This window comes from Coenobita brevimanus, chromosome 23 (genome assembly GCF_032717465.1).
Source record: "Coenobita brevimanus isolate Jiangsu-jjx chromosome 23, ASM3271746v2, whole genome shotgun sequence".
In the NCBI taxonomy this organism is placed as follows: domain Eukaryota; kingdom Metazoa; phylum Arthropoda; class Malacostraca; order Decapoda; family Coenobitidae; genus Coenobita; species Coenobita brevimanus.
This window is the reverse complement of record NC_136976.1, coordinates 36,492,545-36,515,135: the sequence shown is the minus strand read 5'-3', so window position 1 is coordinate 36,515,135 and position 22,591 is coordinate 36,492,545. Positions and strand designations below refer to the sequence as shown.

At 42.8% G+C, this 22,591-nt stretch overlaps 1 protein-coding gene across 1 annotated transcript in view; it reads right to left on the bottom strand.

Moving 5' to 3' along the window:
• LOC145392944 (ubiquitin-like protein 7) overlaps nt 1-22,591 on the bottom strand; it is a 367,352-nt gene that overhangs the window by 315,838 nt on the left and 28,923 nt on the right. Inside the window, exon 2 of the mRNA XM_080267231.1 lies at nt 4,757-4,852. Within this exon, the coding sequence (XP_080123357.1) occupies nt 4,757-4,852 (96 nt within the window). The remainder of the gene's footprint in view (nt 1-4,756; nt 4,853-22,591) is intronic.

Sequence of the window (22,591 nt, the reverse complement as noted above, 5' to 3'; positions counted from 1 at the left end):
GTTAATAATACAATCTAGGGAAATTCGTGCATTGCACCCCATCAAAATCAAGTTTTTCTCCGAAAAATTTAATAACATATACATACATATACAGTGAGTCCTTGATAAACGAAAAACCGAAGTACGAATTTTCGATGTTATGAAAGTGATGAATATAGGACGAATTCCACAACACGAAAGTATCTGTCTCGATTATACAAAATGCCATATGAAAGGAAATACGAAAAATTCAAAATGGGTGCTCGCTTGCGATGAGGAAACAAACTAACCCCTCTCTGGTAGCCAGTTTTTCACATGCTTCTCAGTTGAGTCCACGGTTTCGGGATAATTCAGCGTCAGGATGATTCCCCGTCTTTTATTTACATATCAGTTTATTTAGCAAGTACCTGTATATTAGTTTTCGAGGTATATCAGTTATAAAGGTGATGGTGGTTTATTCTTTTTATGATAAATGTAAAATATGGCATGAGATAGTTGGTATTAACAGAAAAAAATATAAATATATTGAAATGTGAATCAGGTGATGTTCAATGGTTCACTACATCATTTAACATACAGCTACATATGAGGCACTGGCATTTATATAAATGCCTAATAACCCCAAGTGAACAATCGACATACTCTAAAATTATACGAATAATCTTCATATTACGAACAGGCTCTCGATCTTCAATTAATCTCACTTCGATATTTCATACTTCGATCAGACTCGCCTGCTCGTCCAAAATTCGTGCTTCGATTTTAAAAGTCATGCTTCGATCACTCAAGCCGGGTTGCGAGCGCAGGTAGAAGCCCATCTGTTCATCAGTCATGCTACCTACCGGCCACTTGGTAAAGCTTGCCCTCATTCAAACGTTTGAAATCTTTTCTGTGATGATGGAGGCAGTGAAAGCATCAACAGCAGTGGCCATGGTGATTGGGACAAGGATAAGGAAGCAGGTGTTCACTCAAGCAGGGTTGGGGCGAGCGCGAGTGATGGCAGCGAGGGTGGCAGTGGTGGCTGGCAACAGTGACTCAACCATCGCCTTGGAACTGGTCGGGACATTTCGCCATTAAGTCAATTCACCATCATAACAAGACAGTTTGCCGTTACTAATGAAGACAGCTATAAGTGATGCTAGAATATAATTCAATGGCAACTACAGCGAAGAAGAAACAAGTTAATTATTGACTAAAGGTCTATCTATCTATCTATCTATCTATCTATAGCCCGACGCCCTAATCCCGCAAAGGGTGGCCGCAGACAAAACGCCTCCAAGTCACTCTGTCACCCACCATTTGACTCCCCTCCCCCCAACTCAACCCCCCCTCCCTCATATACCTCTCAACTCCATCCCTCCACCTCATCCTCGGTCTACCCCTCCCTCTCCCTCCCTCCACCTCACCTACATACACCCTCTTAGTCAGTCTTTCATTCTCCATCCTCTCCACATGTCCAAACCACCTCAGTGTATTTCTCCTAATCTTCTCAACCACATCCACATCTACCCCACAACGTTCCTTCACTTCTTCATTCGTCAACCTGTCCCTCCATGTCACTCCACATGCTCCTCTCAAGTAACTCATTTCCACTGCTCTCACTCTTGACTTGTTCCCCTCTTGCAAGGTCCACGCCTCGCTTCCATACGTCAGGGTAGGGATCACAAAACCATCATGCAGTGACTTCTTAACTTCCATACTCACCTCCCTATTTCTCATCACTGCTTTCAGTGTGCCAACAACCTTCCTTCCCTGCTGTACCCTTTCACGTACTTCATCCCCCAAAGTTCCATCCTTACTCATCACACTACCCAAGTACTTGAATGCACTCACATTCTCCATATCCTCACCATCCAACCTCACTAAAGGTGCAACTAATAAATATTGTAATATCAAAGCCTACCTATTGAATATAGACTCTGATGGATCCCCCTGAAATATAGTTATTAAAGTATTGATTAATTAATAATAAGTATATTCATAGAATGACAGGGAATCGTCCAGGGTCCGAACTGTCCTGACGGGGAATCATCTATGTTTTGACGACGAATTGTCTGATGGCGAATTGACTTGACGGTGAACTGTCTCAGAACCCAACACTCACCACATGAGCTTCATTCTTTCTATATTAAAGTGTGTGCAGCCTTTATTTCTTGCTTTTATTGCTAACAGTAAGTAAATAGGTACTAAATATAAGAAAATATATGGCTGTGTTAAGATTTTGGGTGGGTATAAGTGTATACGTAAAAGTTGATGTAGGTTTGTCGGCGACACGCCAGTGCCATTTACTTTTTTTCCAAAAGTTTATCAATTCGCACTTTGATAAATCGCATTTCAATTTTTTTTTTTTTTTCCCAAAACCGATCGAAGATCGAGAGCCTTCTGTATACATTCTCAGCTAATCAGTCAATCTCAACCTACTGCATCCAAATATTACAGTAAAAATGACTGAAGACAGCTATGGGAGACACCAGATTATAATTCAAAGTTGACTACAGCGAGGCAGAAGGAAGTTAATTATTGACTACAAGTGTAAATTATAAATACAGTACTATCCAAAGCCTACACTGTTGATAGTTCTCCATGAAATTAGTTATTATAGTATTAATCAATTAATATTAAATATATTTATAGAATGACAGGGAATCGTCTTGGGTGCGAATTGTCCTGATGGTGAATCAAACATGTTTTGACGGCGATCGTAGCTTCACTGTATGTGAGGATATTTTCGCAGCTCTACACCTTTTTGTACTGTTTAGACATGCCTCCCAAGCGCCCTGCATCATCTCCAGCATTGGGGGAGCCCGCTGCAAAGAAGCAGCAGCACCGTACTCTAACTTTGGAGAGGAAATTGGAAATTATAAGATGCCACGAGGAGAGGCAGAGTGTCTCGGAGACTGGGCGTGCTTTAGGCCTTGCAGCTTCCACTGTTGGGACTGTGAAAAAGGAGATGTACACGAAAATGGCCACCTCAAAAAGGAACGGAAATACTGGTCAGTGGAGGAAAATGGAGCTGAAGCTGCGAAAAGGGTGGGCGTCTCTAGACTGCTCTAGGCGCTGCAATTCACTGATAATGTCCACTACTGCCCATCACCAACTCAGTGGGGAGATGCGGGAAACGTCGAACTGGAGACTATAGCTGCTATGATGGGGTCCTTGTCTCTGCACAGGCTCGACATCTTGCTCCCGTAGCTGTCCAACAATAACTGACTGACGTAACCAAGCTGGATAAAAGGACGTGAGAAATGGCATGGCTTAAGGCGTGGCTTAACTTAATGGCCAGAGAAGCAAGATGCGGGAATGACAATTACAAAAAATATATTGCTGTGAAACACATTGTCTATACAGAAAGACAGTCACTTATGAAACAATGAGAAAGGTTATGAAAACTCGTTACAAATCTGAGTGCAACAGCAAGCGGTTAACGGACTGAGCGAAATTCTACGAGTTTCAACATTGTTTAAGCATTCCTATAATAACACTAATACAATGTCGCAAATTCCGTTAATAATATGACCTAGGAAATTCATGACAATAAGATTCTTCCATGGCATTAAGAGAAAAGCATCAGGAACAAATCTATGCAGACAGATTTCTACTTGGTTATTTGGTATACAAGATACAGTAAAGTCCCCACTATATCAAACCTTGTTAAACTGAAATTCAGCTATATACTGTAGACCTGTATTAGCCTACCGACCAACATTCAAGTAAACTGAACAAAAGGTTTATTGATCAGGTTGATCCACCTACCAGAGCAAATAAAAAGTAATTTTTGTAATTTCTGCTCTGTTGTTTACTCATTAAAAATATATAATTTTTATCTATACAGCACGAAGGCACAGAATACAAACCTCCACAAAATTGAAATAAAACTATAAACACGTACAGTATTCTGAAATATTATCAGGTATGAATTGAACATATATCAAACATTAGGAAATTACAGTCCCTCCTCATAAACATCACTTATATCATCAACCTTTCCCCCTTATTACTGGTAATTCAATGCTGTATGCTTAGAGTTATTCTCCATCCCATGGAAAAAAAAAAAAAAAATGTCAAATGCAGTCCAGTTCACAGTAAAACTGGAGGACTCAGAATAAAAAGTAAATGGCTTCAGTAAGTAAGACTTTTGAATAGGAAAAGTAGGTGACATTTCAACATGGAGACATTGTGCTCAGTAGATGAATCTGAAGAAATGACCACAAATGAAGTAGAAAATAACAGAAAGTGATTCTGTCAATGATCCACGATATTTTGAGAGGTCTTCAACAGAATGGGGGAAAACTTTATGGTCTCCCCATGGGACCTCATGGCTGGATATCACACTGCCATAACTAATTACTTTGAAAAACTGTGTATCAAGTTATATGCATGCAGCTTGGTGTAGGTACATAGTTTGAGGCAAATGTTTTCAAGGGTACACTGGACTACTCTTCATATTACAGAAACTGAAAAGGGTCAGAGAAAGATGATGACCTGGAGTTTGGTCCTGATAACTAGTGAAATATGGGGCAAATGTTTTCAAGGGTACACTGGACTACTCTTCATATTACAGAAACTGAAAAGGGTCAGAGAAAGATGATGACCTGGAGTTTGGTCCTGATAAGTAGTGAAATATGAGCTCTGACTCTCCCTATCAAAAGCAGTTTATCTGCCATGAGAGTGGTGGCCTGTTAAGCTGGTACTACAGCTTTGTGTCTCAATGCACTAAGAACGCCTAGCAAATCCTCTCGTACAGTATTTCAAATAAGTCACAAAGAATAACACTTACCACATTTAGGAAGACAATGGATCATGGCACCTGAGGTTATACCAGCATCTTGGAGTGTATCAGACTCTTTCAGCACTACACCACAGTGAATTAGTTCTGAAATACAATGTTGTAAAATCAAATACAGAACCAGCTCTCCAAAAAAACATTTCTCTATTTATTTAGTTTCTAACATCTATCTATCTATTGCTAGACGCCCCAATCCCGTAAGGGACAGCCACAAACAAATCACCTCTATGTCGCTCTGTCCCCCGCCATTTCACTGCTCTACTCCCAGCTCACACCCCACTCTCTCATATACCTCTCCACTCCCTCCCATCCTCAGCTTCCCCCTCCCTCTCCCTCCCTCCACCTAACTCACATACACTCTCCTCATCAGTCTCTCACTCTCAAATAACTCATTTCCACTGCTCTCATTCTTGACTTCTGTCCCTCCAACAACGTCCAAGTTTCATTTCCATATGTCAGAGTTCGTATAACAATACTGTTGTGTTGTAGCTTTTTCATTTCCATGCTCATTTCCCTGTTTCTTATCACTGCTTTCAAGGAACCAGCAACCTTTCTTCCCTGTTGCACCCTTTCAAGCACTTCCCCTTCTAAACTTCCATCCTTACTCATCACACTACCAAGTACATAAATGCACTCATTCTCCATTTCCTCCCCATCCAGTCTCACTGTACATTCACTAATTCACTTCTTTCGAAGACCATAATTTTACTCTTCTCTACATTCACCTTTAGATTCTGTTTCTTACACACTCTCTCAAACTCATCCACCAAGCCTTGCAGCTCCCCTTCGTCTTCATCTGCAATCAACAGTACAGGGAGTTTCCAAACACTGTCCTCTCTCACTAGGGCCACTCCAACATCCACTGCCCTACCTTGTATCTCTTTTATAACCCCATCCATATACAGATTGAACAACCATGGAGACATGACACATCCTTGTTTCAATCCAACCTTCAAACAGAAAAATTCACTCAGTTCACCATCCACACGCACTGCAGCCTTTGCACCCTCATACATACTCTTCACGGCATTCAACAACTTCCCATCTACTCCATATATTCTTAATACTTTCCACAATCCTTGTCTATCCACCCTGTCATATGCTTTCTCCAAATCCATGATGGCCACATACAACTTCTTTCCCATCTCTAGAAACTTTTCCACTAGGGATCTAAGATTGAATATCTGATCTACACAACCTCTTCCCTTTCTAAAACCTCCCTGATCTTCTCCAACTAATTCCTCTGTTATTTCCCTAACTCTGTTAATAAGTACCCTACCATATATTTTTCTTATTACACTAAGAAGGCAAATGCCCCTATGATTACCACATATCTCTTTTTCCCCTTTTCCTTTGTACAGGGGAACAATTATACCTGATTTCCAATCCTCCGGGACTCTACCTTCCTCCCAGGCTAATCTGCACATCTTCCACATCCATTCTACTACTAACTCTCCCCTATGCTTCAGAATTTCACCACACACTCCATCAATTCCTGGGGCTTTCCCAATTTTATCTTTCTTCACTGGTTCCACAACTTCCATCCTACTGATTTCTTCCACTCTTCTGACATCCCCCTTTCTCCCAGCCATTCCCCAGCCACTTATACTTGCATTATTTTCATTCTCTATGTTCAACAATTCATTGAAGTGTTCTCTCCATCTGCTCACTGTTTCTCCCTTCTCCACTAGTAACCTGCCATTTTTATCTTTCACTCCCCAACAAACTTCTTTGGTACCCTGTCTAACTCTCTTTACCTCTTTCCAGAACATCTTCTTACATTCCATCCACTTTACACTCAGCTTCCTTCCAAATTCCTCATCCACTCTCTTCTTACTCTCTCTCACAAATCTTTTCATCTCTCTCTTCCTCTCTACATATAGCTCTCTCTTCCATACATGTTTCTAACATGTACTCTAAAAAAATGTCAACTGTCACATACAGTACTGCACTGCACTATATTAACATCACCAACAAATGAAAAGTAACTGACACATCATTCTTCATAAGCTCCACTTTTTCCCATTAACACCTTACATTTATGGTATCTTCCCCACTTTAGTCCTTAGACCTTGTTTTTCATATTTTATTCTGGTCCTAGACAGAACCTTAATTTTGCTCAGGGCAGACCTCTCAACCAGAAGTGTTTAATTTCCATTAAATCCTTCAGCCAATGAAATTTTTTTCAATTTTATTCTGCTTACTGTCAGACAATTTAATTAAGAGAAGCCCTTTAAGTTAAACGGATTATGGGCTCTCAATGTTATTCCCTTCCCCCCCTCTTTATGGAAACAATTATACATAAGAGTATGTAAAAGTATCTAAGCAGATTTAAAATGGTGTAACAGTAACCAGTGATCATTATCAGTGTACGGGGGTGGATCAATAAGTCCTCGGCCTACCCTAGTTGCAACTATGGTACACCCATCGTATTTTGATATGTTGTAGGGTCAACCTTTACATTTTCTAGGCCAAAATTTTAAGTTCCTAACCCAAATATTTTTCCATTTGCAGGCCACTGAGTGACACGTGGTATGGTCATTTCTGAAAATGGAACCTTCTGAATACCGTGCAGTGATAAAGTATCTCATGAAAAAACAATTAAACACATAAGAAGTCTATGATGATTTGGTGACTACTTTAGGTGACTCTTCTCCTTTGTACTCCACAATGAAGAAATGGTGTCATGAGTTTAAGCAGGGCTGGGAGTCGTGTGATGATGCCCCACGTCCAGGTCGCCCCAGCACAGTGATGAAAATGTTAACACGGTGCATGATATGATTATGGCCGACAGGAGACTGACTATACGCAAAATAGCAGAGGATATAGGGGTGTCATATGGCACAGTACAATTTTGGTTGATGTTTTGGACATGAGAAAATTGTCAGCCCGATGGGTTCCCCGAATGTTGACAGGCGATCAGAAGAGGCAGCGGGTGGTCACTTCTCGAGAGCTCCTGTCCAAGATTCAGCGTAATCTAGATGACTTCTACAGGCGGTTTGTGACAATGGATGAGACCTGGATTCACCACTTCGATCCCAAGATGAAAAGGCAATCCATGGAGTGGAAACACCATGGTTCCCCTGTCACTTGCAAATTCCGCCAACAGTGTGTGAAGAATGATGAAGGAAGGGTAGTGGTGAACAGCGAGGATATTAAAGATGCATGGAGAGAGCATTATAACTGGTTGTTGAATGAGGAGTTTGACTGGGACAGGGAAGGTTTGGAGCCAGGAGATCCAGTGTCTGGCCCTTGGCCTTTGATTGATACTGCTACTGTGAGTGAGGCAATAGGCAGGATGAGGGTGGGGAAGGCAGCAGGTGTGTCTGGGTTGACTGCCGAAATGCTGAAGGCCTCAGGCGATATAGGGGTGAGTTTAGTCACTGGCCTGATAAATAGAATTATTTATGAGTGTGTTGTCCCAAATGATTGGCTGAAGAGTGTGATTGTAAATGTGTATAAAGGAAAGGGTGATGCCCTGGAAAGAGGAAATTATAGAAGTATAAAGCTTTTAGATCAGATAATGAAGGTAATGGAGAGAGTTTTAGAAGGTATGATTAGAGAAAGAGTGAATATTGATGAGATGCAGTTTGGGTTTATGCCAGGTAGGGGGACCACTGATGCCATATTCATTGTTCGACAGCTTCAGGAAAAATATATTGGTAGGAGAAGGGATCTTTATTTTGTTTCTGTTGATTTGGAAAAGGCCTTTGACAGAGTCCCTAGAGAGGTGGTGAAGTGGGCAATGAGAAAGCTTGGCTTGGAGGAGTGGCTGGTCAGGGTGGTTATGGCCATGTATGTGGGTGCTCACACCCAGGTGAGAGTGAATGGAGATTTGAGTGATGAGTTTTCCGTTAATGTTGGTGTGCATCAGGGGTCAGTCTTGAGTCCCATGTTGTTTATCATGGTACTTCAAGCCCTTTCATGTGACTTTAGAAACGGACTCCCGTGGGAGTTGTTGTATGCTGATGATTTGGTGTTGATTGCAGAGAATGAAAGGGAGGCGGAGGAAAGGTTTAGGAAGTGGAGAGATGGTATGGGGCAAAAGGGTTTAAGGGTAAATGCAGATAAAACAAAAGTGATGATATCTAGGGTTGGTGGCGGTACTGTCAAAGATGAGGGAGAGTGGCCATGTGCAGTTTGCCACAAGGGCGTGGGAAGTAATTCCATCTTGTGCGGTGTGTGTGGTAAATGGGTGCATAAGAGATGTAGTGGTATCAGAGGCAGACTGCGAGATAATGCTGATTTTATGTGTACGGCGTGCTGGGGTGAGCAGGTGGAGATTGTCAGACGTGAAAGGATTGAACTTGCTGGTGATTCTCTTGAGTGTGTGGAAGAGTTTTGTTATTTGGGAGACACGTTGTATGCTGGAGGTGGGGCTGGAGCTAGCTCTGTGGCTAGGGTGAGAAGTGGTTGGAAGAAGTTCAGGGAGCTCTTGCCTCTCCTGACATTGAGAGGGCTCTCCCTACGTGCTAAGGGGTCTTTGTATGCAGCATGTGTTAGGAGTGTAATGCTGTATGGCAGTGAGACCTGCGCAGTGAAGGAGGAAGATATTCGCCGGCTCAGACATACAGAAACGACAATGATTAGGTGGATGTGCAGTGCGTCCCTGCGTCCAAGGCCTGGAGGGGCCGGGTTTACAATGGAAGAGTTGAGAGGTAGGATGGGACTGGAGTGTATTGGTGTTGTGATGAGGAGAGGTAGATTGAGGTGGTTTGGACATGTGGAGAGGATGGGGGATGATAATTGGATGAAGAAGGTGAGAAGTGTTAATATTGGGGGTGGGGTTGTGAGGGGTAGACCGTGAAAGACATGGGACGAGGTCATTAAGTGTGACCTTAGGGTTAAGGGACTGAACAGGGAGGTTGCAATGGATCGTGCAGCGTGGAGAGCCGCCATTAGGTGACCAAGGCCGACACATGCAAGCATGTTGGAGCCTTTAAAAACGAAAACGAAATGAAAACGAAAACGAACTCAGTGCAGGCAAGATTATGGCATCGGTCTTCTGGGATGCTGAGGGTATCATGATTGACTACTTGCATCATGGACAGACCATCACAGGTGCCTACTTCGCCACCTTGATCAAAAACGCGAGAGAAGCAATCAAAAAGAAGAGGTGGGGTAGGCTGAGGCGGAAAGTCCTGTTCCACCAGGACAATGCACCTGCCCACAAGTCAGCTGTTGCGATGGCTGCCATAAATGAAGATGGCTTCGAAATTGTGCACCATCCACCATATTCACCTGACCTGGCCCCAAGTGATTTTTACCTATTTCCCAATTTGAAAGATCATTTACGAGGAAAGAGATTTGAAAGCGATAATGATGTCGTGTCTGCCTTTGAAGCATATCTGAACTGTCAAGAGAAAGAATTTTTTTTCAAGGGCATTAAGGTGTTAGAGCAGAGGTTGCATAAGTGCATTGAGGTTAAGGGAGATTATGTTGAGAAATAAAAATAAACCACAGCTCTATATGTTTTTCTTCTACCCTAGGCCGAGAACTTATTGATCCACCCTCGTATGACACATTTTCATGAGACTAGCTGTTAGTGGTAGGTGGGGAAAGACAAATTACAGACACGTTCAAAGAATGTCTACTGGACATGCCACAATTAAGCCTCTGAAACTGATACTAAAGGCACTTGTGGAAAAGGAAGACTGAATAGTGTAAGAATAAGGTAAAAAAAATATATGGAAAAAAAAAAAAGGGGGGGGGGGAGAGGAAGAGGAATGACACGAAGAAGTGTGTAAAGACAAAGTTGCTCACAGATGACGAGCTCTGGTACCAAAGCTGACAACAAAGCAAGAATCACAAGTGTTTTGGTGTCTAAGGTGCTGCTGCCTCTCTTAATATATTGACACCCTTCCCTCCAATTATAAAGGAAGCTGTACAAAGCTTGCACATGCAGTACAGCAAGAGGTTGTATATTACTGAAATATACATAATCATGACAAAGGATGAACATGTATGTTTATACATCATGCTAACATTTGTAGGTCATTTCACTTGATAAACAATGACATTTATAAGTATTTTCACTTGATAAATAATAATCTTGAGCCATTTCCCTACTAAGTCTTCTATCACAAAGGTATCCACACAGGACTTCATCCCACATCTTCCTAAGTCTGTCTCTAAGAATTCTTCCTTCCAAATTCATACCTGTGATTGGAAGCAATGAAGAAAGTTAAATCGGGGAAAGCCCCAGGAATTGATGGAGTGTGTGGTGAAATGCTGAAGCATGGGGGAGAGACAGTAGTAGAATGGATGTGGAAGATGTGCAGATTGGCCTGGGAGGAAGGTAGAGTCCCGGAGGATTGGAAGTCAGGTATAATTATTCCCTTGTACAAAGGAAAAGGGGAAAAAGAAGTGTGTGGTAATCATAGGGGCATTTGTCTTCTTAGTATAATAGGAAAAGTGTATGGTAGGTTACTTATAGACAGAGTTAGAGAAAGAACAGAGAAATTAGTTGGAGAAGAACAGGGAGGCTTTAGGAAGGGAAGAGGTTGTGTAGATCAGATATTCATTCTTAGATCTTTAGTGGAAAAGTTTCTAGAGAAGGGAAAGAAGTTGTATGCGGCTTTCATGGATTTGGAGAAAGCATATGACAGGGTGGATAGACAAGGATTGTGGAAAGTGTTAAGAATATATGGAGTAGATGGGAAGTTGTTGAATGCTGTGAAGAGTATGTACGATGGTGCGAAGGCTGCAGTGCGTGTGGATGGTGAACTAAGTGAATTTTTCTCTGTGAAAGTTGGTTTGAAACAGGGATGTGTCATGTCTCCATGGTTGTTCAATCTGTACATGGATGGGGTAATAAAGAGGTACAAGGTAGGGTAGTGGATGTTGGAGTGGCCCTGGTGAGAGAGGATAGTGTTTGGAAACTCCCTGTACTGTTGTTTGCAGATGATACTGTGTTGTTGAGTGAAGACGAAGGGGAGCTGCAAGGCTTGGTGGATGAGTTTGAGAGAGTGTGTAAGAAACGGAACCTAAAGGTGAATGTAGGGAAGAGTAAAGTGATGGTCTTTGAGAGAGGTGAAGTCAGTGAATGTACAGCGAGGTTGGATGGTGAGGAATTGGAAAATGTGAGTACGTTTAAGTATTTGGGTAGTGTGATGAGTAAGGATGGAGGTTTGGAGGGTGAAGTGCTTGAAAGGGTACAGCAGGGAAGAAAGGTTGCTGGTTCCTTAAAAGCAGTGATAAGAAACAAGGAAGTGAGCATGGAAGTAAAAAAGTTACTACATGACAGTATTGTGATACCAACTCTAACGTACGGAAGTGAAGCTTGGACATTGTTGGAAGGACACAAGTCAAGAGTGAGAGCAGTGGAAATGAGTTATTTAAGAGGAGCCTGTGGAGTCACGTGGAGAGACAGGCTGACGAATGAGGATATAAAGGAGCGTTGTGGTGTGGATGTGGATGTGATAGGAAGCGTTGTGAGGAACACACTGAGGTGGTTTGGCCATGTGGAGAGGATGGAGGGTGAAAGATTGACGAAGAGAGTGTATGTGAGTGAGGTGGAGGGTGGAAGAGGGAGGGGGAGACCGAGGATGAGATGGAGGGATGGGGTGGAGAGGTATATGAGAGAGGGGGGTGTGAGTTGGGAGCAGGGCAGTGAAATGGCGGGGGACAGGGCGACTTGGAGGCGATTTGTTTGTGGCCACCCCAAACGGGATTGAGGCGTCTCGCAATAGATAGATAGATAGATAGATTCTCCTCAAACAGTCACCCCTCCCTTTCTTCTCAACATGTCCACTTCTACCTATCAATTCACATGACTTCTTTAACCCCTAACCGCCAGCTGACGTATACAGCTGTCACAATTGTCGGCGCGAAGCAATGCCGGTTGACGTGTATAGCCGCAAATGTCTTCCCATCACCCTTTGAACTTTAACTTATCCTTACAGGACCGCCTGGAGACATGGGGATACTTTCACGTGAAAGAGGAAGAGTTGTTGAGTCTTATGTATCTTTAATTTTTTCTCTAGCTGTTATAGTTTGGCAGATATTAGGGTTTGAAGTAAGGATATTTTTTTTTGTCACGGATATCCCCCATAGCAAGGAGCATGAAACATCGGAAAACCCCCAGCACGTACGGGTTAATATCTAAAAATTAAATCTCTTGCACTACACTATTATCAGTTATGTTGATACGTAATGCTCTATCATATTCATCCATCTCAACATTCTAATTCCAGTGCATTCCAACCTACTTGTATCCTATTCCCTCACTGGCCAAGTTTCTGTCAAACAGTACAGTGATCCCTTGGTTATTATGCACAACTGGTACCAAAAACTCCATGATAACAAAAGCAGAGAACCTATGGGATATATCCAAACTGGCACTAGGCATCCTAAGTGCAAGTCCAAATTTTTCCTTTTACAACAACTGAGATCCAATACAAACAAACAATAAACTCTCACTACTGTACTAATCATTTTGTTTCGTTTTTGAAGGCTCCAATATGCTTGCATGCGTCAGCCTTGGTCACCTAATGGTGGCTCTCCATGCTGCTCAGTCTCTGGCAGCTTCCCTATTCACTCCCTTATCTCTGAGGTCACACTCAATAACCTCATCCCAAGATCTACCTCTCGCAACCCTACCCCCAACATTAACACATCTCACTTTCTGCACCCAATTATCATCCCCCATCCTCTTCACACACCCAAATCACCTCAATCTACCTCTCCTCATCACAACACCAATACCAGAGCTGGGCATCTCTGCAATCACCTCCGCAATCCGCAAATAACGGACCGCATGATTTCAGTTGCGGAATTGCAATTGCGGCAAACTCGTCCGAAACTTGCGGTATTCCGTTGCAGAAATAGTTCCGCAATTATCATCCTTTTCGCAATCTCCCACGTGGTGGTCGGTGTCGGTTAGTACAGGCTACAGCATGACTCATGAATATCAAACTTGAACAGGATTCCTGGCCAGTAGCGGCGGTGGGCAAGGCGTTGCTGAGTAAGTTAGCAGTAGGGATGGGCAATACCAGGAGAAATGATACAATACGATACGATATACAGTTGACCCTCTGTCTTCGCGGGGGTTAGAGGCCTGAGACCCCCGCGAAGATTGAAAAATCCGTGTAAAATTGGTGCCCCCCCTAAAAACACCCCTAGCCCCCCATTTCCTTCTTTAATGAAAGGAAACCCCTGTGTACATGTCAATAAACACTTTATTTATAATTAAAGTATGAAAAAAATAGTTTAATTGCGTGGGTGGATGGCGGCTCACACTGCTCGTCACAGCTACACTCTCACCCTCCACCACCGTTACCAAGATTTTCCCTCCCGTAACTTGTCCAGCAATTCTACCTTTGGAGATGTCTTGGCTGCTCTCTTAGGGCCCATGGTAGATAAAATAATGGTGTCACGGACAGATCAGCGAGTACAAGCACACACAAGCGTGGTCACAGTGAGAATGGGTTTCGGGACAAGTCAATTCGCAGTCACAACAACAAGAAGACAATTCGCAGTCAGGACTTTTCGCCGTCAGGATGATTCCCCATCATTTATTTACATACTATAATAGTCTTTTAAATATATGAGTTTTAAAAGTGGTGGTGGTTTATTGTTTATATAATAAATGTAGTGACATCTGTTGAGGCTCAGCCATATCTTTCCCCACGGTTTGCATCCACTATGGCCGATCAGAATAACACGTTGGATATTGTCATTTGAGATGAATATATACTTGTACCTCTTCAGAGTTGTTTTAAAATATACCCAGGATGTTGTAGTACCAATGAAAATTAATGAAGACAGCTACAGGTGACGGTAGAATATAATTCAAAGTCGCCTACAGCGAAGTAGAAACACATTAATTACTGGCTAAAAGTGCAACTTATAAATGATACCCAAAGCCTACGCTACTGAATGAACACAGACTTTGATAGATCCCCCTGAAAATTAGTTATTAAAGTATTAATTATTCAAAAATAAGTATATTTACAGAATGACGGGGAATCGTCCAGGGTGCGAATTGTCCTGACGGGGAATCGTCCATGTTTTGACGGCAAATTGTCTGACAGCGAATTGACATGACGGCGAATTATCTCGGAACCTGAGAATGAGAGAGCCTGCCGCGAGAGATTCAAAACAATGTGGGGGTGGCGCGGGTGGCACTGCGGGCAGTATGCAGCATGTGGCGCGCGATTTGAATGTTTCCATTTTTCCCTGGAGACAAACTGTGAACAATCGAAACCGCAAACAGAGAAACAGCAAGGACAGAGGGTCGACTGTACTATAAGCCAGATAGGCAGTATATTTTGTGGCATGCATAGCTAATTATGCACAGTTGTTCCACAATTTGACAGATGATGATCTTCGGGGCTAATGTAATGGTGATCACTGAAAATACTTTTTTATGGTCTTACTGAGTCATTATCAGCAAAAGTGAGCACATTTCTATGAATTATATATTTAAGTTCTATGGATTGCATTCTGCTGCTGGTCAGACTGATTATTCCGAGTGGCAAAAAGGCACTGTAATATTATTTTTGTAATAAAGGATATGATTATATTATTATAATATTAGTATTGTGAGAAACTGTTCTCCCAGGGGTCGGACATCATGAAGGCCAAAAGGGCAAGTCTGACCTTGGAGAACTTCGAGCAATTGGTGTTTATGAAAGGGAACATGGACCTGCTCAAGATGGAGTTGTTCTCAATCTCGGAGGACTCAGACTGACTGTGATGCGTGGGTGTGAGATAATGTAAAGTGTCACAAGTGTGAATTTCTGAACTTGAACTTCTGGGTCAGTGAGGACCCTGAGAAGTGGTCCGAGTGAAATTATGAACGGAGTCACTTGCAAGTAGTGAGGGTCACAGTGATTATCACTGTGAGAAATTAATGTCATAAATAGATTATAAATACAATATTTCACTACAATTTCAACTGATTTACCCCCTGTTTGTGCACATTCTACTGAAAATTGTGAACTAGATTGTGGTCCTGCTATTGAGGTGGCAAAACTGCACATACCAAGTTTATTGCAGAAATGCAGTAGCGGAAGGTAAGGGCCAGAGGTTGCGGAATTGCGATTGCAGAGTTGAATTTTACATTGCGGTGCCCAGCTCTGACCAATACACTCCAGCCCCTACCTACCCCTCAACTCTTCCAACGTAAACCTAGCCCCCCCGGCCTCACACTTAGGGACGCACTGCACATCCACCTAATAATTGTCATTTCTGTGCGTTTGAGCCTGTGAATATCCTCTTCCTTTACTGCCCAGATCTCACTACCATACAGCATTACACTCCCAACACATGCTGCATACAAATATCCCTTAACACGGAGGGAGAGCCCTCTCAATGTCAGGAGAGGAAACTACTCCCTGAACTTCTTCCAACCACTCATCACTCTGGCCAAAGAGCTAGCTCCAGCCCCACCTCCAGCACATAACATGTCTCCCAAATAACAAAACTTCCACACACTCAAAAGACTCACCAGCAAGTTCAATCATTTCATGATTGCCAATCTCCACCTGCTATCCCTGACAAACTGCACACATGAAATCAGCATTATCTCGCAGTCTACCTCTATCTATCTATCTATTGCCAGACGCCATTATCCCGTAAGGGGTTGCCATTTGTCCTTGAGTTATTTGCTTTATGGGGAGGGGCACTAACCCTCCACCAACCCACTTGTTGACACGTACGGAGCATGCATGGTTTGGTTATATGGTTACCACCCAGCGTTGTAAATGGTTTCTTGGTTTACAGGAAACCATTTGGCTTGTCACTCAATGTAAAGTTACCTGTAAATGAAAGAAAAGCAATAAGAAGTGACAGGAAAGACGGGAGAAATATGAAGAGAGGAGGGCAGGCACAGAAAAAGAATGATAAAGGCTAAGGACGCAGTTTACTACTATATACATCTCTTATGCACCCACTTATCACAGACACTACACAATATGGAATTACTTCCCAGGCCCTTGTGGCAAATCGCATATGACCACTCTCCCTCTTCCTTGACAGTACCGTCACCAGCCCTAGTTACCATCACTTTTATCTTCATTTACACTTAAGCCCTTGTGCCCCATACCATCTCTCCACTTCCTAAATCTTTCCTCCACCTCCCTTTCATTCTCTGCAATAAACACCAAATCACCAGCATACATCTCCCACAGGAGTCCATTTCTGAAGTCATGTGAGAGGGCTTCAAGTACCATAATAAATAAGAAGCGGCTCAAAACTGACCCCTGGTGCACACCAACATTGACAGAAAACTCATCACTCAAATCCCCATTCACCCTTACCTGGGTGCGAGCACCCACATACATGGCCATAACCACCCTAACCAGAAACTCCTCCATCCCAAGCTTTCTCATTGCCCATTTCATCACCTCTCTAGGGACTCTGTCAAAGTCCTTCTCCAAATCAACAAAAACAAATTACAGTTCCCTTTTCTTTCCTTTATATTTTTCCTGAAGTTGTCAAACAACGAATATGGCATCAGTGGTCCCTTTGCCTGGCATAAACCCAAACTGCACCTCATCAATATTCACTCTTTCTCTAATCATACCTTCTAGAACTCTCTCTATTACCTTCATTATCTGCTCTAAAAGCTTTATGCCTCTATTATGTCCTCTTTACAGGGCATCACCCTTCCCCTTGTACACATTTACAATTATACTCTTCAGCCAATCATCTGGGACAACACACTCATACATAATCACATTTATCAGGTTAAATATCTCTCAGGTAGCAACAGAATACTGTACAGAAAGCAGTAGCTAGACATTTCTCACAAACTTACATCTGCAGGCGCCAACTGAGGTCGTGGCTAAGAGGGAAGTTACAAGGAGCAAGAGAGACACACTTGCACCCTGTACACAGTCCTAAGTCTGCTAGAAGAATCCTTTCTATTGAGGCAAATGGGACCAGTACAGCATATGGTTTGCTCGACAACAAGTTCACTTCTGAGGACTTCATACAAAGTGCTGCCACCTAGACATATTTTTTTCTTGTCCGCTCATTGGTCCAGTGGTGTTGAAACGTAGCAAGTAAACACTGGAAAGAGGGGGGGCAAGGCAACAAGCTTAAACATGTGGCCCCCTCACCCCAGTGTAAGAAACACTGATTTATTACTTAAACTTGCCCATCATAGCCCCCCCTAAAATCCTGATATGCTCTCCTTGGGGGGCATGGCTCCCAGTTTGAGAACCAGTGTGTTACACAAATAATGACAGTGCTAAATATCTAAGTTGATTCATGACACCATAGGCCAAATGGATACAATGAGAAATCTCATCATCTGACCTACCATTGTTATGGACCACACTACATGTGCCAAGATAAGTGAACCTTTCCAAGGCTTCCAAGTTCTCACCACATGTTTGGACAGACTGAACTGCTTCATCCGACAAACCACCAAATGCCTGGACCCTGGTCTTTTCTCGACTGACCTCGATTCCCATTGGGTTCACATTGCATGAAATTCCTCAAGGATAGCCTATTTGGTGGTATCTCCAGCAACTCTGCTAGGATAACTGTATCATCTGCAAAGTCATGGCCAGTAACCATGAAATAGTCAATTTATACTCCACAGCGACTTCAACTCCTGGCCAAGTACTTAATCCGAGCACATGCAGCAAAGCATGGGACAAATCCCTGCCTTACACCAGTACTTACTAAGAAGAAATTGGATGTACCACCTCCACACTTGACAGCATTCTCAGTGTTTGAATACAACCCAACAATCAGTTGGATTATCTCTGTGGGGATCCCACGGAGTTGCCCCAAGACTGGAGTATTGCTGCCAGCTATGGTCGTCATACAAGACAAAGGAAATTGTCATGCTGGAAGCACTGCAGAGAATTTTCATCAATAAAATAGTTAGTCTGAAACACCTGAATTACTGGGAAAGCTGGCCCTGTATTCCTTTCAGTGAAGATATAAGATATGGCTAGCTCCACGTGTGGAAAGTTTCAGAGGGACTGGTGCCAAATGCAGAACTGGTATGAAAGCAGGAATCCAAGAAAGGGCAGATTGTGCTATGTACAGAGCACACAGGCCCCTTTCCAAGTAATGATGACTTTAATACACCACAGTCTCTTACAGTGGTGTACATCTCATCAACTGAGTCCCAAGAAACATAAGGGACCTGGCAAACATCACTGTAAATTCATGTACAAACTGGACAAGTAGTTGGCTGGAATTCCAGTCCATCCACCAACAACAGGATACAGGAGCTCCAACAAAAACACTCTATGAACTCAGTAGAGGCTAGAAACAAGGGGATTACCTATACCAGTACTTGGACCAAGTGGAGGCCCATCTCAACTAGAAATTCTTCACAGGTATCAAAGGTAAGATAAGGTAGGGTACCATGGTGGCTAATATTAGAGGCAGATCTGGGACAGGTATATCCCCTCCCTTCAGTCACATTAGGGAACTGGTAACAAAAATTGGTAAACATACGCTTTACTTTAAGCAGTATACACACCTAACCAAATCAGTACTTCTTCCTGACAGTCTTGTTATATTTTTCTGATTATTATCACGATGGAGGAAGTGCAGCAGGCAGTAAAGGAGATGAAAACAGGGAAAGCAACAGGTATGGATGGGTGTGCTGTGGAATGCGTGAAAGGAGGTGGAGTGACTACTGTTGCCTAGTTAGTAAGACTGGTGAACGTGTGCTTTGTGAAAGGTATAGTGCCAATTGACTGGGCAAGTGCTCCCACTGTATAAAGGTAAGGGTGATAAGTATGACTGTACTAACTTTAGGGGTATAAGTCTGTTGAGTGTTGTAGGTAAGGTGTATGGTAGAGTGTTAATTAAGAGAGTTGGTGAGGGTACAGAAGGAAGGACAGGTGATGAGTAGTGTGGCTTTAGGAGAGGGAGGGGATACGTGGATCATGTGTTTGCTGTGAGACAGGGAGTAGGGTTTTTTTTCAAGAATACTCCCCCAGTATCCCTGCTTGTCGTACAAGGTGACTAAAAGGGTTGGCGGAGGGTTAGTGCCCCTCCCCGGAAAACAACTAACAAAAAAGACAAAGAAGAAGCCTTGGACAAGGACTGACCAAAAGATGACGGCCCAGGATCGGACAAAGGACCTGGTAATTGCAACATGGAATGTAAGAGGTGTGAATGATGAGGTGAAAGAGAGAGAGATTGTCCAGGTCCTTGAGGGTGCGAAAGTTGATGTATGTGGAGTAACTGAAACAAATTGGAGAGGTGAGAGTATGAGACATAGGGAGTATGCATGGGGTATATGTGCAGGAGTAGGTGAGAATGAGAGGGCAAAAGAAGGAGTGTGTATAGTTGTGAGTCAAAGATGGAAGAAGAACATAAGAGAGTATGGATCAGTTGGGTCAAGGATTGTGTGAGTAAAGTTGAAAGTGGGAATACAAATATGGGCGATTGTGTGTGTTTATGCGCCAACGCAAGATCGTGCAAGCAGAGTGAGAGAAGAGTTCTGAACAAATGCAAAAGTGTGCATGGAAAGTTTGGCAGTAATGAGAGACTGTTTTTGATCGGTAATATGAATGGTAAAGTAGAGAATTTGAAGATGGATGGAATAGTTGGTGAGTGGAGTGTGCCTGCTGAGACAGATGAGAAAGGCAGTGCGTTAGTAGACATTTGTCCTGGGAGGGGGTTGGTGATAGCCAATACCCTCTTCAGACATAAAATGATCCACAGGTATACATAGCAAGTGATGAGAAGAGTGGGTGGTGAACTGAATGAAAGGAAGGCAATAATTGATTATGTGTGTGTGGATGAAAGGATGCAAAAATGTGTAATGGATGCAAGAGCTTATAGAGGTTGGGGGGGTGGACTTTCTGACCACTACTTGGTGGTGACCAGAATCAAGATCCAAATAAGATGGAGAAATAAAAGTAGGGAAGGAGAGGAAGAAGGAGTGTTTGCAAGGAGAGTGGAAAGGTTACAAGAGGATGAGAAAAAGGCAGACTATAAAAGAGAAGTGGAGGAATGATTGGCCAAATATGAATTGGAGCAGATGGGGGACATGGAAGGTGTGTGCAGGATATTCACAAAAGAAATATGTGCAGCATGTGATGTGGTGTGTGGGATGAAGAGAACACGGAGGGGGGTGCAAGGAACAGCGTGGTGGAATAAAGAGGTGAGACAGGCTGTGGCACAAAAGAAGAAAGCATACAATGAATGGATGAGAATAGGGGTGTGGAAGAAGTAGAGAGGTAGAAGGGAGAGTAATATGTAGAAAGGAAGAGAGAGGTGAAAAGATTAGTAAGAGAAAGTAAGAAGAGAGTGGATGAGGAATTTGGAAGGAATTTGAGTGTAAAGTGGAGGGACTGTAAGAAAATGTTCTGGAAAGAGGTGAAGCGAGTAAGACAGGGTGGAAGTGAAGTTAGCAGGGGAGTGAAAGATAAAAATGGTAGATTACTAGTGGAGAAGGGAGAAAAAGTGAGCAGATGGAGAGAACACTTTAAGGAATTGTTGAACATAGAGGATGGAAGTAATGCGAGTATAAGTGGCTGGGGAATGGCTGCGAGAAGGAGGGAGGTGAGAAGACAGGAAGAAATCAGTAGGATAGAAGTTCTGGAAGCAATGAAGAAAGTTAAATTGGGGAAAGCCCCATGAATTGATGGAGTGTGTGGTGAAATGCTGAAGCATGGGGGAGAGACAGTAGTAGAATGGATGTGGAAGATGTGCTGATTAGCCCGGGAGGAAGGTAGAGTCCTGAAGGATTGGAAGTCAGGTATAATTATTCCCTTCTACAAAGGAGAAGCGGAAAAAGGAATGTGTGGTAATCAAAGGGGCATTTGTCTTCTTAGTATAATAGGAAAAGTGTGTGGTAGGATAATCATTGACAGAGTCAGGGAAAGAAAAGAGGAATTGGTTGGAGAAGAACAGTGAGGCTTTAGGAAGGGAAGAGGTTGTGTAGATCAGATATTCATTCTTAGATCTTTAGTGGAAATGTTTCTAGAGAAGGGAAAGAAGTTGTATGCGGCTTTCATGGATTTGGAGAAAGCATATGACATGGTAGGGAGACAAGGACTGTGGAAAGTATTAAGGATATATGGAGTAGATGGTAAGCTGCTGAATGCGGTGAAGAGTATGTATGATGGTGCTAAGACTGCAGTGCATGTGGATGGTGAACTGAGTGAATTTCTCTCTTTGAAGGTTGGGTTGAAACAGGGATGTGTCATGTCTCCATGGTTGTTCAATCTGTACATGGATGGGGTAATAAAAGACGTACAAGGTAGGGTAGTGGATGTTGGAGTGGCCCTGGTGAAAGAGGGTAGTGTTTGGAAACTCCCTGTACAGTTGTTTGCAGATGATACTGTGTTGTTGAGTGAAGACGAAGGGGAGCTGAAAGGCTTGGTGGATGAGTTTGGGAGAGTGTGTCAAAAAGGGAATCTAAAGGTGAATGTAGGGAAAAGTAAAGTGATAGTCTTTGAGAGAGGTGAAGTCAGTGAATGTACAGCGAGGTTGGATGGAGAGGAATTGGAAAATGTGAATACGTTAAAGTACTTGGGTAGTGTGATGAGTAAGGATGGAGGTTAGGAGGGTGAAGTGCTTGAAAGGGTACAGCAGGGAAGAAAGGTTGCTGGTTCTTTGAAAGCAGTTATAAGAAACAGGGAAGTGAGCATGGAAGTGAAAAAGTTACTACATGACAGTATTGTGATACCAACTCTAACGTATGGAAGTCAAGCTTGGAAGTTGTTGGAGGGACACAAGTCAAGAGTGAGAGCAGTGGAAATGAGTTACTTAAGAGGAGCCTGTGGAGTCACATGGAGAGACTGGCTGACAAATGAGGATATATAGGAGCATTGTGGTGTGGATATGGATGTAATAAGATGCGTTAGGAGGAATACACTGAGGTGGTTTGGCCAT